This window comes from Patiria miniata, unplaced genomic scaffold (genome assembly GCF_015706575.1).
Source record: "Patiria miniata isolate m_02_andy unplaced genomic scaffold, ASM1570657v1 HiC_scaffold_24, whole genome shotgun sequence".
Classification (NCBI taxonomy): Eukaryota; Metazoa; Echinodermata; class Asteroidea; order Valvatida; family Asterinidae; genus Patiria; species Patiria miniata.
The window spans coordinates 13,874,244-13,890,823 of record NW_024037063.1 but is presented as its reverse complement, the minus strand read 5'-3'; the positions used below and the strand labels follow the sequence as shown (position 1 = coordinate 13,890,823).

At 40.1% G+C, this 16,580-nt stretch overlaps 1 protein-coding gene across 2 annotated transcripts; it reads left to right on the top strand.

Annotated features, from left to right (window-relative positions):
• Positions 1-94: 94 nt before the first annotated feature.
• On the top strand, positions 95-15,201 carry LOC119732022 (protein FAM185A-like). Of its 2 annotated transcripts, XM_038205389.1 has the most exons (7): positions 96-905; positions 1,427-1,536; positions 2,433-2,525; positions 3,139-3,319; positions 5,156-5,251; positions 12,156-12,305; positions 14,691-15,201. In XM_038205389.1, exons 1-7 carry the CDS (start codon positions 221-223, stop codon positions 14,798-14,800), a joined length of 1,425 nt encoding a protein of 474 aa, XP_038061317.1. In that variant the 5' UTR covers positions 96-220; the 3' UTR covers positions 14,801-15,201. The 2 variants fall into 2 exon arrangements, with proteins under 2 accessions (XP_038061318.1, XP_038061317.1); XM_038205390.1 differs by lacking the exons at positions 12,156-12,305; positions 14,691-15,201 and adding an exon at positions 6,190-6,303 and having other exon boundaries at positions 95-905.
• Positions 15,202-16,580: the final 1,379 nt, after the last annotated feature.

Below are 16,580 nucleotides of genomic sequence, written 5' to 3'. Positions count from 1 at the left end.
TTCAACATCAAGCGATACCAAGAATTACTGAGTCGAGAATGTTTTGTATCGATTTTTAGCGATCATGTGATTGTCGGCATAATCGGCAAACACAACGCTAGAGGGCGATGTTCAAATTCGAGATTGCGAATCTGAGTCATGTGCGCTTTGACCACGGACAAATTTTCGCGGGATTTTTCAAACATTTTGGTCAAAATAGATTACTAGCAGACGTTTCAAAATGTTTCGGTTGGTTTGCCCTTCACTTCAGCCTCTGTTTATTCGGGAAATCCACCGTGTAGCATTTTCAAAACGGTTTTTGCTTCAAAACAAGATGATGCTCGCAACAGCCTGTGCCTACTTTCATTGGCCTGACACTCACAGCCACAGTGCCAGTGGTGTAGGCCTGACGATGCAGAGTTACCATGGTTACAAAAGACTGAGAACCCAAACAACCCCTTGTTGTTCCATGATAAGATTAGCAAGCACATCTAATCCTGAGAACCCAACAAGGAGTGTAGAGCAAGATTCCCAACCAACAGACAAATCAGCTCCTAATTTTCATCTTGTCAAATTGCGTTCTTGGGCCTTCGCTGTTGAGCCATTCGGAAGTCTTTCCTTCAAAACCTCCCTGTCGATAAGGGTCATGCCCATCGACCCCCACGACTACCCTGCAGCTGACAGGGCTTTTGTTCATCTACTTCTCTGCAGCAAATCACGGGACGAGAAAGTCAAGCAAAAAATTGAATCATTTGGAAAAGGAAGTGATAGAAACGGCATGCTTGAAAGATTTGTCAGATGCAGTGTGCAGTACAGTGACGATGTGATTCACATCAATGGAGATGCTGTTGATGATGTCAATGACACGTTGATTTCAAAGGAGGATACAGATTACTTGTGGCTTGTTGAAGTGCCTATGTCATATGGTGAGATGCAAGACATGATTCCAAGACATGACATGCATGATGGGCTTGGAACATCTTTTTTTTGGGGGGGGGGGGGGTGCTGACTAGTCCCACTAACTGGGGCTCCAGTAGAACTCCTTTTTTGACATTTGGGATGTTGGTCTGTCGTACTAGCGTCCCACTAAAGAAGTATTCTCAATGTTGCAATTTCTAAAATTCCTCAAAAGTTGCCAAAAATTACGCAAAATACTTAACAAATATACCTTTGAAAGCACCTACTGGCTTCTCCACATGTCAAAGACGAAGTAATATGGCTTCAATGATACTCACGATTATTTTTTGGGTTGCAAATTAATTGTGTTTATCCATCATCTGTTTCGAATACCACAAAACCTCTGCAAGACACGTCATCCGACGCGAACTGGTCAAGTTGTTTTTGGTTTTGGTTGTATGAATTATCAAAATAAGTTTTGTTCGTCAGTATGCTGTGAAAAACTACAACTTAATTTGTTATGTCATTTTATTATGGGATGTCCTTATAGATGTCAAGGCAGTGACAACTGATGAAGCATCTGTTACTGTGGAGCATCTAGAAAATCAAACGTGTAAAGTGCAAACAGACAAAGGAGACATAGTCACCAAGAAACTGAAGGTGCGTTGGCAACGCCAGTGACATCCTGGAGCAGTGCCGAGGATTTCAAGTATAATCTAGGCCTAAATTTATGCACGACTGAGCATAAACAACACAAGGTCCGGCCTAAGACCTTGACACAGTGCATCCTCCAAAATCAGTAACACAGGTTTGCCATAGCCTCAATCCTGCAAAATCCTCCATTTTGCAAAGAGGATTTGGGAAGGTTAGGGTTAGAAAAAAAGGAGGCGGGCAGGAAAAAAAGAAGCGGACAAGGATGAGAAACTAGTTTAGTTTCTTACTTGGCCTTCAAAGTTCATCGGTGGATCACATGGCCTTACATCCCTAGGATCCCACAACCTTTAAAGGAAATAAACAACATTTGCAAACATCGAAAAATAAAACTACCAAGTTTTTACGAAATACCTTACTAGGATGTTGGTAAATGACAGTCTGAAGCATCCTGTAAACTTATGGCACCTGGTGTCGAGTCATTACCAAGAAAATGGTATTTTTGTATTCATTTCCAACGGTGGTCAGCCGACCACCGTTAAAAAACCTAACTTTTTTTCAACTACTGCTCCAAATTTACCATTTTTTTCAGTCCAAATTTTGTTTGCTATTGGTTACATGTTCATGAACGGGTGCAGGCCAGCTAGACTGGTTCCCTTACCTTACAATTTTCCGACATCTATAAATTGATCCATTTTATCTTTAGTGGAGTCAGGGAACCAGACTACTTAAACAATTTTGTTTTTCTCGGTTTTTCAAGCATTTTCGAACACAAAACTTCAAACATGTCAGTTAAACAATATTTGATCTATTATACTAACCCCTCAAATAGTTCATTTCTGAAAATTACAGCAAAAGCCAATGATGTACATTCCCTTTAACTCTTTGTGTTACTTTCTTTACAGTCAGATAAAGTGTCGCTAAGGAGTACATCAGGAGACGTTAATTGCATGAAGATGTTGCAGGGTAATATCACCATAGCAACCGGAGATTACGGAGTAAGTGAGTGATGTTTTCTGATGCACATGTTTTCCCCTTCGTTCTGTCAAATTAGGTTTTGCCCTTCACCGACGTTTGAACACTGTACACTCAGTGTGTTACCTCCTGAGTGAAAGTTGGAAAAAATCACTCGGGTGGGACTCGAACCCACGACCTCCTGCTTTCTAGTGCAGATGTCTTACCACTCGACCACCGAGCTAACGGGATCGGTTGGCCGGTTCGAATCTGATGTATATAGCAGCGGGTACCGCATAAACTATTATAAGATGGAATTTTGCGTCGGGGTGATATAAATCAAAATCTTCGTTCTGTGTTAATTTAAACCCATTTTTAAAGGCAACCCATGTTCTAGGGTTCTACATCTTGAAATTTAGAGTAGTCCAAAATGATTTCATGTTTAAATCCTTATTTTTGCCCAAAAATTTATGATTCACATTCAAATGTCCTAAAAGTCGAGCACACTTCCAACAAAATACTGTCAATAAAATCACACTTTGAAGTTCTAATTTCTCTTTTCATTCAGTCTGATCTCCAATATCACACCAATCTGTAATGTGGTCATGACTCTTTGTTAAAAAAAAAACGAACAAAATTGTCTGTTTTGTTTTTCAGAATGTGACAACAGACAGACTACAGGGCCAGGAGGTCTCCATTAATGCTGGTTCAGGGGCCATTCTAGTCAAGGATGTCTATGCCAACAATTCTTCATTCGGATCAGTGAATGGGGGCATTAATCTTGGCAATCTACACGGAGATGTAGCAGTTTCTTGCAAAGAAGGAAATCTGAACATTGGTAAAAAAGGGACCTATTTTTGGGTGGAGAAGGGTGGGAAAGGTGGAATAGGTGGGAAATTGTACTTGTCAAAATGCAGAACAAACATCAATTCCTTTGTGGTCAAAAGGACCCCCCATGTGAACTGGCCGAAAGGGCACAGCCAGATGACCTTGGACATAGAGATAAGCTCCCTGGCTATGTGTACATGTATGCACGTGTACAATAAACAGACCCTACGCTCTCAGCAACGAGTAACGGCAAATTTTATTGGAGTTTAGATGGACAATTCTTTTGTAAATGAATACACACGAGCCTTAACCTCAACCAATCACAATAAGGGTTATATTGTTGGAAAGCTGACGAGGTGAAGAAAAATTACTCAGAGAATTAACTAAGCTCCCAGGTGGCGCTATTGAACGTTGTGATGATATAAGTGAACCAGCTCTTGGCTGAACGCGTGGTTTACACACAAAACTGGGAGATTTTTGACTAAAAATGCAGTGTTCAACATGATTTTGGCGAGGGAAAATCACTGTTTTATTCAGTTTTTCTTTCATTTTTTGAAAGAATATGTTGTTAGGGTCATACTGTAGTAAGAACTAAAGGTAAACTGTGTCGAATAATGTAGTGGCGGCGATAGATGCGAAAAAGGGCCCGTTTTTTGCCGTGTTCTCTCATAGAGGTTGCACATGAAAACGGCTAGTTCCCCAAAGGAATCCATATATGTTGTCTTTTCACATTGACAAAATTGGGACACCAAGCACATGTATATTGTAATAGAGGCAAGGTTGTACAATCCTTAATTCACCAAAATATGCAAGAGATTAGTTTTGAAGAGTTGGGGTTGATAGGGTTAAAGGGGCACTAGGTCCTGAAATCCCCAAAAAGTTTATGTTTTGGATTGTTTACTTAGCCTATTTCAAACATCTGGTTGAAAGGAAACCAACCTAATGTCTTATTGTTCCCGAGAAAAGACGGAAAAAAACCCGCTTGTTTACATCGGACATGACGGAGTACGAATACGTTTTTCGTGTCGTTCTCAGTGTACGATATACACGTGTGCCTCGGGAACAACGGTGACCAATCACCATCAATGCAAAAAAAAAATTGGTTTCTTCAACGTCCGCAAAAGGCGAACACTTTACGAATGAAATCACAACTAGCATCCAAACAGCTCGAATTTATGGGGTCGCAAAAGTGGACCCCGAAATTCGTTCTCGCACGCACAATACAGGAATAACACAAAAGTGCCCAGTTTCAAAAGGTTAGTTGTGTGGATGTTTATATCCTACTTTTAAATGTTATTTCTGATTAACATCATCTCGTTGACCCAACGCTCATCCTACTTATACAGGGTGGATTAAAAAAACGAAACCAAGATATTATTGCTAATTGGAACAGAAGTAGGGCACATGTGAATCAAAGGGAGATATCCTCTGTGAGGGTTGAATCTCCTCTTTAAAATGACACCCTGATCATGTCATTACATTCACGGTTGAATGAGCAGTGACCAATTTTATGAAAAGGTCTATTTAGAGACTTGCGCCACTTTCCATGGTGAAATCTCTTCTTTTTTTTCCCCACTGGCCTTGATTGGCAACCGTAGCCTTTCACTCTGTGACAATTGACACAACAAAAACCACAATTGAAAAGTGGCGCAAGTCTCTAAATAGACCCTTTCATAAAATTGGTCACTGCTCAGTCAATCGTGAATGTAATGACATGACCAGGGTGTCATTTTAAAGAGGAGATTCAACCCTAACAGAGGATATCTCCCTTTAATTCACATGTGCCCTACTTCTGTTTAGCATGTTCAAGATTGTTGAATGTCTCGTCTATTTTTGGTTTTTCTAGGGAGTCTTGATGGATCTCTTACAGCGCATATTGACAAGGGAGATATCACTGTCTATCTCGCCAAGCACAAAGACGTGGATATCGATTGTAAACAAGGTAAGGACTGACTCTATCATATCATTGCAAGTACAGTAAACTCCGGCTAAACCGACATCGTACAACTCATCAAATCGCTCATGTCGGCCATCTGACTTAAGTCCCGATTGTCCGTAATGCATTTCCATTGAATTTTTTATTTCTAAGTCGGCTTTTATAAGTCGCCATTTCGCTCAAGACGTCGTGTTACTCTCGGTTCCCTTTCCATAAAAAGCATCACAAAATCCTTTGTGTAAGTCGACATTCAACAAATCACGCATTGGCATCGATTTCCTGTTCTGCGGTTGGCAAAGTGTCGAGTGAAAAGTGGTTTCGCACGTCCCGTGACCGCTGCATGCATCGGTGTCGAAAAGGGGTGTCCTACTGCATACTACTACGTGGCGCTATAGGATCTTTGCTGCATACATCGCATATGCATCGTGAGCATATCAATACCAGTACCCCTCTAGGCTGTACGCATGTGCTCTGTCCATTTTGGGGGTCGTCTTATTGAATGACTACTGCTGCAGTCAATGCGTGTGTGGTATTTACAGGACCAAACACGCATTTAATTTGTAACTGTGCACGTACATATATGTATCGTGGTCTCCATTATCAATACCCCAAACGTGATGATACAATTCAAGGATTATTTTGCTGGATTCAACTCAAGCATTAAGGAGATAATCCAGGGTAAATTGAAGCCAATTAGTGCAATGAATCATGTGCGCAAAAGACCATTCATGTAAGTCGGCAAAATGACGACTTATAGCAGATGTTGGCATTCGCGTAAGTCGTCCCAAATTCTCGGGTCCCGAGAGTGCCGGTTTAGCCGGAGTTTACTGTATTTACGAGATTTGAGGCCAAAAAGGATAAATAGTCGGTCTCTGGTCAGTGCGCGCGTCGATTTTAATCATGCGCGTCAATCTTTTCTTTTCTTTTCAAATTTTCTGCGTTAGTTACAACAGCGATCTCTATAGCCCCACCAGCTTAAATTTTGGTACCAAGGAGCACCAAGGAATGGGGAAATTGCACAAAGGCAAATGATGGAGGGCACCAAGGCAAATGATGGAGGACACCAATGTATATGAGGACACAAAAACGCAAAACAGTACCCACCTTGTCTGTACAACCCAAGCTTGAAAAAAAAGCACAAAAAAAAAACCTCACCGCATCAATTCCGGAACTTTGGTCTGACCAGAGACCGACTATTTTTTTTGGCCTAAGGTATTTTAGACAGCATTTTATGTATTTTTGTGACTGTATTGGTCTTTCTCTTTATCAATTTATTTTTAATTAATTATTGTCATCGTTTTGTGCTTCACTTTGACATTTTCTTTGAATCATCTTGGCCATTCATATTTTGCTTATTAATTTATTTTACTCAGTTGTACCAACTTGCACGTGTGTGGGGGGGGGGGGGTGTCACTTGGTGTTTTTTTGCTGTGACTTGTACATAATTTTTGTAACATTGCATTCTTCATATTGTGTATAAATCTGTCTGTAATGTTAATATACAATGAATTTTAATTGTTTGTAAATTCAACTACGATTCTACAATAATTTTTAATTGTTTGTAAATTCAACGTACGATTCAGCCTTTTGGCCATAAAAGTTTAATAAAATAAACCATGAATAATGAATACTAATGTATATTGTGCTCCCATCCCACGATGTTTCACTTACTGTCTATATGATGTAAAGTACTGGCAGGAAGCGCACTTTAACCGTCATTGATGGCGTAAAGATACTCTCTGGGAAAACATAGACTTTATGTGGATCTCCTTTAGCAATTGTTGACAGTTTACCAAATGCAATTCAAACTGGCTTGTTTATCCGACATTGAAAATCGCCTTGCCTGTTATATACATCACTCAGTAACGCATCGTTTTAGGCAGTTTTTCCATTGTGTTTTCCCTTCACAAGAACCATTTGGGTAAAAAATTAACAAGGAGGATCGTCGCCAGTATATAGCTCTCCTTCTAAGGCCTTTGAAAGATCATGACGTTCACAGTCCATCTGATGTGCTAGGCTTTATTGTTAACTTGCCTTAGCGTCCCTTCAACTTCAAGTCAACCGAACAAGTCGTCTTGCAATCGGCAGAACAGTTTTGATCTTTCCAAACTATGGCCGAAATTTCGGGGAGGACGAAGTGGCTGAGGATTATCACGAGCATCGGGGCCCTGTATCTGGAGAGCTGCTTGCACGAAGCTGTCGTGCCGATTGTTGCCGAGTGGGATTGGGCAGCTACCAACGTTCCCCTCACCACAAACCGATCACAAACCGATGGAGACGAAGAAACAAGAGCTAGTCTTGCAATTGGTGCCATCTTCCTCTCTACTGGACTTGTGGAGATCGGTGTATCGCCCATTGCTGGTTTGGCAGCCGACCGGTTCGGGCTTGACGTGGTCATTTTGACGGGGCTTCTGATTGGCATATTGAAGTGTCTTCTGTTTGGACTTCTAGGCACATCGATTGTGATTGTTTCAACCAATCGTGTTCTTCAAGGCGTAATGAGTGCCTGTACGCAGACCATAGCAATGGCTCGCATTAGAGATGTATATGCCAAGGCATCCCCAGAGTGCGCTAACGTGATGGCGATAGCCGTGTGCAAAATGGCATTTAGTTTCTTTGCGGGACTTGTTATTGGAGAACTATACGGGTATTTGAAGTATCGAGTGTTCCTGCTGTTTCTACCCATCTCTTTGCTACTCATCATCGGCGTATTGATAACATTCAGAAATGACAATTTCCATTCGAAAGACCAATCGAGTGGAAAGGACGAAAGTAAGCGAAACTCGTCTGTGACAGCTGTTCGGTTGAGGGTGATCTGTGACGTCCAGCTCATAATCGTTACAACTTGCTGCATGCTTTCAACTCTTGGCCAGTCTTCCCTGGAGCCATCCCTTGCCGTGTGGATGAAATCTTCATTCGGGGCGGGTCCGGAGTCTGCAGGTGTCGTTCTTGGGCTCTGCGGGGTGGCATCGATCACAGCCAGCCTGGCCAGCGCTCAGATCCTACCCACTCTCCAGTACCGATCCTGGATCTTCTGTATGGCGTCAATGTGTACGGCTGGAGTACCTTTGCTTCTTGTCAACTTCTCACCGAACATCGTTGTAGCCGGCGTCACCCTGTGCACTCATTTCTTCGGCGCCACTGCTGCGCGTTTCACCCTCCTCCTGATGTGCTCTACCATTGCCAACAGCCGCTATCCCCAATCCTACGGTCTAGTCTTTACCGTGCTCAACGTGGGCTGGGCGGCTTCCTTTCTCCTTGGACCCCTCCTTGCCTCCTACCTGTTTGGATCGGCCTGCGTCATCTGCATCATCGGAGCAGCTTGCATTGTCAGCTCCCTACTCACAGTAATCTTACAGAGGCTTGACTCAAAGCAAGGGCCTAATATCATGGACTGTTTTCCTAATGATTACCCCAAGTATCAGATAGTGACCTCTACTGAAGGGCCTCCATTGTCTTATGATGAAGTAATCCAGCAGCCGAAAGATTAATCATTTAAAAAGGTTGAAGGGTTATGTTTATGGATATGTCTTGTTTGGTTGTATTTACGATTGTGGTATAATAACGAACACTTCTTTAGGTCTAACTCCGGCACAATAGAAGACATGTTTGATGATTATGGTTATGATAACAAGTTTGATAATTATCACGACGACAATATTGACATTGCCAACTATACTGATGATGACAAGTACAAATAGTAGGCAGAAAATAAACGAACAATCGAAACGCAGAAAAGCTTTTGAATCCCAAATTTATATTAATTTGAAAGTCAAAAGGATAATATGAAATACAGAGTAAAAAAAAAACGGATAACCCCATAAAATATTTTTCATATTTAAAAAAAATATGTAGCACCAAGAATAATAATGACTGGAAAGCCAATTTCATAAGCTCCTTTTAGATGAAAAAAATACTGAAATTGCTCAATCCGTTCAAAGCATATTCACCATTTAAACACAATTACCCTAAAACCTGGCTCGTCCAAAAAACAAAATTCATTGTGTATTTTGACTGTTTGGAACAACAAAGAAACTGACACAATGTTTCAACAACTGTAGTACACAATATCTTTTTTAACAACCCTGGTTAGCCAAACAATATGATTTATAAAATCTACTTTTTTTAAAGGACAGGCCTTCAAAGGGATTCTGTTGAATATTTTAAACGTTTAAACTGATATTTTATCACTGGTGATGTTTGAAGACAATTGCGACGACAGGTTTTAGGGTCACTGTGTTTAAATGGTCATATTTTCTGAACGGATTGATCAATTTCAGTCATTTTTTCATCTAAAAGTACCTCATGAAATTGGCTTTCCAGTTATTATTATTTTTGGTGCTACATAGGCTATTTGTTTATGTATGAAATATAATTATTAGGGTTTGGGTTCCGCTACTGAATGAATAACATGTTCCGTACACTGCAGTGCCCTGCTTGTTCCCCATTCCACCCCATATATTTTTATTAAAAAAGAAATCGGGATTCGAGCTAAAAGGTGGTGGTGTTTTAATGGCTCTTTAAATGTTAAAAACAAAATCACGTTCATTTACATACACTGTTTAATTTTTTCCTAATTACATTGACACTAACCCGCTACACTGGCATAAAGAGGTACAATTTCGCAAACAATAAAATTGTAAAAGTTCACCTATTTAAACTGATGAATCATTGTTTTAACTTTTCCGTTTCATTCCATTTCGCCAACAAGAATCTGATAATTATAAAAAAGAAATTAAGGTCAAAAAAATCTCATAATGTGCATACTGCATCAAAGTGTTATCAGTCAATATGTATTAAAATTCAAGATCATAATAAAATTCTAATAGTGAATATACTAACTACTATGCTGCATAAAATAATGGACAATAAACAATAATCACCCTTTAACAAATACTATGGTTGTATATGATGAATTTTGCTTTGTTATTTACTTTGGTTAATTGAATATGTCAGGACTCACGTTATTTGAGAATATTCAGTGGGAATTGATTTAGGAAGAACATGCAACCAACGAACTCCATGCGATAGCTTAGGAGTCATTGCAGAATACCCCGCCAGTCGGAAATACACCCCTAAAATCTCTGGCTACGCAGTTAGAAAAACTGGAAACGGAACAATTCAAGTCCATTGCCAGCTACGCGGATACTGAGTGGGGGTCCCTTTGAAAACGAAGCCACACAAAATGAATGGGAGTTGCTGAAATTTTTTTAAAGTCCAAACCAACTAACCTGTTGCCGGCTTCTCGGCTATGAAGTGGGAGCCCCCTTGATATTTTAATGCTTGAGAACGAAGCAACACAAAAGGAATGGGAGTTGCTGAAAAAATTCTTAGTCCAAACCAACTACCCTGTTGCCGGCTACGCGGATACGGAGTGGGAGTGCAGTGGAGCATGACGTGTACAGTTCTGTGTAGGCCTAGCGCTGAGAATGTTTATTGAGGGCAATCAACCGTGACTCCGAAGCCGGCTACGAGGTGCATAGATTGAGTGGCAGGGTATTCTGCAATTGTATTCTGAGATTGTGCTGTACCGGTAGCTTACTCTTACATCTGCCTCAGTCTGGAAATATAGCGGAATATAAATAAATTGTATGCTGACATAGCCAACCCTAAGCTTGCATTCGACATCTTATTGACATCTCATCTGAGTTCCTCTGTGATACGGAATATAAACATGATGGCATAGACCAAAGCTTGCATCTGACGTCTCATCGATGTCTCACATGAGTTTCTCTGTGATACGCATGAGTAAACCACTGATCTCCACAGGCGTCGCTAGGTGGGGGATGTCACCCCCCCCCCCCCATTAGTCAGTTTTTTTGGCAAAATCATGGTGCTGTCAGCAAAATAGAAAATGAAGAATGGAGAAGAAGGGGAAAGGAAGAGGGAAGAAGAAAAAATGGAGAATGTAAAAAATAAACAACGCTGTTCAAAACCCCGCGCAGCTGAAATCCGGTTCTGTAACCCATGTCAAATACATTCTGATATGTCGGCACGAGCTGCTGCGTGAGGTCGCTGCACATACGGTGGTTGACAGCTACAGCTGTGCAAAACACAAACACGTGCTCGCTTGCCGGCAGATACGACTTGAGCTGATCCTTAGTGACGACTGAAAGTCATGGCTCAAGCTAAAGAGGGCAAATCTCAAAAGAGAGTCAAGCTACAGTTTTGATGTGATGTTTGTGATATATATCAACTTTGATGACCCACCCCATCTCCCTAAACACGTGCAAATTTCATTCCAAAAGTCGGTGCAGAAAGTGGCCAGGAAATGCCTCAGATTGCACCACAGAGCATCTGGAATCCAAAAATTTCCCGGGGCCCCTAAGCGGGCCCTGGACCCCAGGCCTACAGGGCTTCGCACTCCGCGCTCTCATAGAAAAAAAATCAGTTTTAGGATTTAAAGACACCCCCCCCCCCCCCCCCCCCCCCCCCCCCCCCCGGTCTAGGATCAAGGTATGCTCAGACATACTGAGCATGTGTACACGCAGTTTTACTACGAGCAAATGTCCAAAACTTTTCAATATGATAGGGCCAAATTTTGACGATTTACTTTTGAAGTTGAACTTATCCCACTGAAAAATGTAATCCATTCAAAGTAATCAACTTAATTAACCATTCATATATTTGAGGAGGAAATTAGAAGTGGAGTGAAAGGGATCATTTTGGACAGAAATTATCAATTTAACTCATTTTGCATGACGGTCCGTCGGCAAATTTCATGGCACACCCCCCATTCAAAATGGTCTAGCGATGGCTGTGCCTGCTTGTTTCTGTTGTTTGATGTTAATTGTCCGGTGCATTAAAAAACATGTGGTCCAGAGCAATCGGACAGCAGGTATTTCTGTGATGGTGGAGTTTTTTCGGCCTTCCTTTGTGATCCTTATCTCAGCTTTTTCACTACTTTCAGGGGATATTTCCATCAAGACGTCTGCTGATGTTACTACCAAGCTTCATCTTCAAGCATCAGAGAACATTGAGCTCCCCCAGGAACTGGCTGCAAATTTCACTCCAGAAACTAAAGATGAGAGTAGGGAACCAGACAATAGAACCAAAAAGGGTAAAGAAAAGCATTTCGAATTGCTTATCTTTTTTGTTTTATTACAATCACAGTGCTTATAGAAATGTCAAGACTCAATATTTAAGTTAAAACTTTCCTAAGTTCCTCGATTCACAATTTTTCAGACAAAATCTATTAAAAAAAAATTGAGTTTGTTTACACATGGAGCTTGAGAGTTTCGTACACTTGACAAAATTGAAAATATATTTCAGAATACCGACTGAGAAATAAAAATCAGCAATACATTTGCACTTGCTTAAAAGTAGAGTCAATCATTTGCAGCTATCCAAAAAGGAACTGACGAAATTATTGTTGAAAAGCATACTTGGTTTAAAGATAGTAATGGGACTAAACTCCCTGTGAAATGATTCTTTCTGGCAAGCTGTAATTTGGAAAGACAATGAAAGAAGGTCTTTTCTAATGATGCGTCTAAAGATGCATTTTTGGAGATTTCCATTAGTAGTTCGTTTTTATTTCGGCAAACTCTGAATGAGTATGCCCAAGCGTTGACACGACCAACATGCACGCGCGGTTGTCATAATTTGTCGGTTGAGTGCGCGACATCGCGTAGCTGCAATCGGCTGAACGAGAACGTGTTCTGGACGTTGAATTCGGACGCAATTCAAAACAGGTCTCAGCAACTCTTGATTTGAAATCAAGATCGTAGAATATTGTTTTCTCAGAATATACAGCATTCACTGAGCTGAAACTTCATCAGGTTAGTTGTTCAGCGCCCTTCTTTAGATTTTCAGCGCTTTTGTTGCTTCAAATGAATATAATGCACAAATTACAAATGATGTACTCTACCTTCAATGAGTTGTGTGTGAACTTGTTAAATTGACACGATACACAGTATGTACTGTGAAATAATATCCATGGTCATAGATCAAACTAGTTATAATAATAAAGGGCTCCGTTCATAAGAACTCCCTCAACGGTTAAAAAGGGAGAGTTTGAGGAGACCACTGGGATTGTAGGGGAGTGACATTCATAAAGTGACCATTTTAGCCAATTTTCGGCTAACTTTGACAGATGTTTTGTTAAATACAAGTTTGACAGAAAATTTGACAGAATGGATTTTTTGGGGGCAGATTTCTGGCAGATTTCTGCAAAAAATGGTTATTTGACAGAAAAACAGCAAATTACAAAAGCTTTAGTCTTTTTCAAACAAACCCTTGCAAAATAGGTCAGGTTGCCTGGTGTTCACTAGGAACTGGATTTTGTCGTGACGCGGCTTTGTTTTGCCTGAAATTTACGCAATTTCATATTATCTTTATGTGGCTATAGATTGTTTATAATGTAATTTGAACATTAACTAAGGCAATACTACAACATCTGCATGTGATTTTTAGTGTTTATAGTGTATTTTGAGTATTCTGGGGAATTTTGCAGATTTTTGATAAATCTGACAGATTTTTGAAATGCATTTATCAGAATTTATTCATGACCTTACGGTCAGACATTCAGATGCATTGCCAATGACGCTCATGTGAAGACGATATTCTTGTGACGACGATATTCGAGCATGCAGTGTTTTTCTGTCCATTGGTCACTCAAAGGTGGTCACAAATCGTCGTGTGACAAGGAAAAGGTCTCCTGACGATGACTAGAGCAGGCTAGTCGAAACGTTGAGACCAAAGACAAGTTCTTTTAGAACTTACAGGACAAGTTCTTCTCAGAACTAATATCTTCTAAGCAGTAGTTATTACCACATGGTGTTACCGCAAAACCGAAACGATAAGGAAAAGGTCGTTAGCAGCCCAGGCACGCAAAAAGCATTTTTGGAGATAATCAAGTTGAAAGGTTTTGTGCTGCCATTTCTAGATTAAAAATAACATAATTTTGAAATTTTGACTGATGAAATTCGTAAATGATTAAAATAATATTGTGCATTTTTATGTCAATATATTACTTAATTGTGAAGTTATTTCAATTTTTATGCTAACCTTTTACCGGGAACTTCCCAAGCCTTAAACATACGCTTAAGCGGCATGTTAAATCCTTATGACCTTTTGCCGGGAACAAAATTGGCTTTGCGTACCCACTGGAGTGGGACATTAGCGCACTTGGAACATTTTTTGTTACATTAGAATTACACGTTTACGACCTTTTGCCGGGCACAAATAATGAAAAACCTCCTTCCGTCTTTTGTTTACTGTTAATTACGTCATAATGACGTAGCCCCTTGAGACAATATGTATATCAAATGAAAGATATTTCCAAGATTCATTACCCGAAAAACCCTAAATTGACCTTTTGACCCATTTTTCGCCCTTACGACCTCTTCCAGGCACGCGACGAAATGACCTCTTGTTCCTCACAGAAGCCATTCTTCTAAATTATTTGTTTGTTCTTTTTTTAATATTGTTGCATTTTGTTTCATAGGATCTTTGAAAGGTGGTCAGGCGTCTTCATTGACAGCTGTCGCTCATCACGGTGGTATAACGCTATCTATCCAATCATGGTTTGACTCACTCCAACTACAGAAGAAATAACAGCTATTTTATCCCAGTCCAAAGCGCACATGTAAGTGGCATTCAAATAAATATGTTTTTTAAAGATTATTTTTATTGCAAAGGGCATTGGGCATTGGGCATCACTAGAATATTGAGGTTAGAGTTACTCTCCCCATGCTGAGTTTCACCCTGATTTTATTTTTTTTTTATTTATTTTTTTATTTAGTGCTATTTTTCTAGTTATTCACTTTTAATTGAGACATCGAGCAAAAAACACACAAAAAAGTCTGGCATATTTAGTAATGGAATTATTACTCTTTACAAATTTTGAATTATTTCAGGCCAGACAAAAATTAATTAAGCCGTATCTTTTGTGTGTAATGGGTGCAAAAGCAACCCACATGAAAGCATATTTTCAGAGGTTTTGAAAAGATCTGTAATGGTAAAAAGTAGGGTTTTTTTCTGTTTAAAGTAAACATACAAATTTGAAAAGTCATTAGGAGAAAATATGATGAATATCACTGGTAGGGTTATTTATAATTGCACTGATTTTTGTATTATTTTCCTGATTTTCTGTTTCAAGACAAGACCTTAAAAGCAGTGCTCTAAATGTTCCACTTTCCTTGCCCAAGATTTGACATCTTGCAGTGTCTTACTATATTTATATCAAAGAGGACGTTTGTTCCTCAATACAGTTCTGCACCAGGACGTGGTCACGTCTCAATAGTCTGAAGTACCATTGGTCCGAAATCCCATTGGCCCAAAGTCCCATTGGTCCGAAGTCCCTTTGGTCCGACATCCCATTGGTCCGAAGTACCATTGGTCCGAAATCCCATTGGTCCAACGTCCTACTGGTCCGACGTCCCATTGGTCCGACATCCCATTGGTCTGACGTCCCATTGGTCCGACGAAACATAATACTGTGTACCGGTAGTTCCACTGGTTCAGGTTGACTGACCCTAACCCTAATCCTATCCCTACATGTATGGGGCGTCGGACCAATGGGACTTCGGACAAATGGGATGTCGGACCAATGGGACATCAGACCAATGGGACATCGGACCAATGGGACGTTTATACCAATGGAACGTATAGAGCAATGGAACGTATAGAGCAATGGGACGTCGGACCAATGGTTCTTTGGACTATAGAGACGTCCCCGATACCAGTAGTCAATTATGGCAATTTTACAGTGCTCTTACTGACAGAAATTACTTCAAGAACCACAATAAGATGTGTGGAAAGATTGGAATGTTGTTATATTTCAAACCAAAACGGTTTTCAATTTATTTTAAAATATCTATTTTGAAGTGTGGTATATGGGTTTTGTACAAATATGTTCATGATACACCGCACATTGGGGTATATCTAATTACATGTAAAACTTACTAGTGAATTGTAAACCAACTGATTGATCCTGTTTTTTAATCGTATACATGACTGACTAAATGAAATGTTGAAACTGTATAAATGTTTCAAATAATGGAATTCAAAAATCAGTACCTCCCAATAAAAGAGAGTCAGATTATAAATGATTGTACTGACTTTGAATTTGCATCTGTTTCCATGTAAAAAAAAAACACACCAAATAATAGGTCTATACTGTTTTTTGAGGGCCTCTTTGGTTTTTCAAGGCCGCTGTTTTAAAGAAATCAAGCTCAACATTACATTTGGGCCTTAGAAGACCATGCAAAAGCTTCTTATATTTGGATAGCAACCGCGCATGCATGTGCGTTGTGTCAACGCTTACGCGCTTCGCCGAAAAGACGAACTACTAACGGAAATTTCCAATGGTGTGTCTTAAGACGCATCGTTGGAA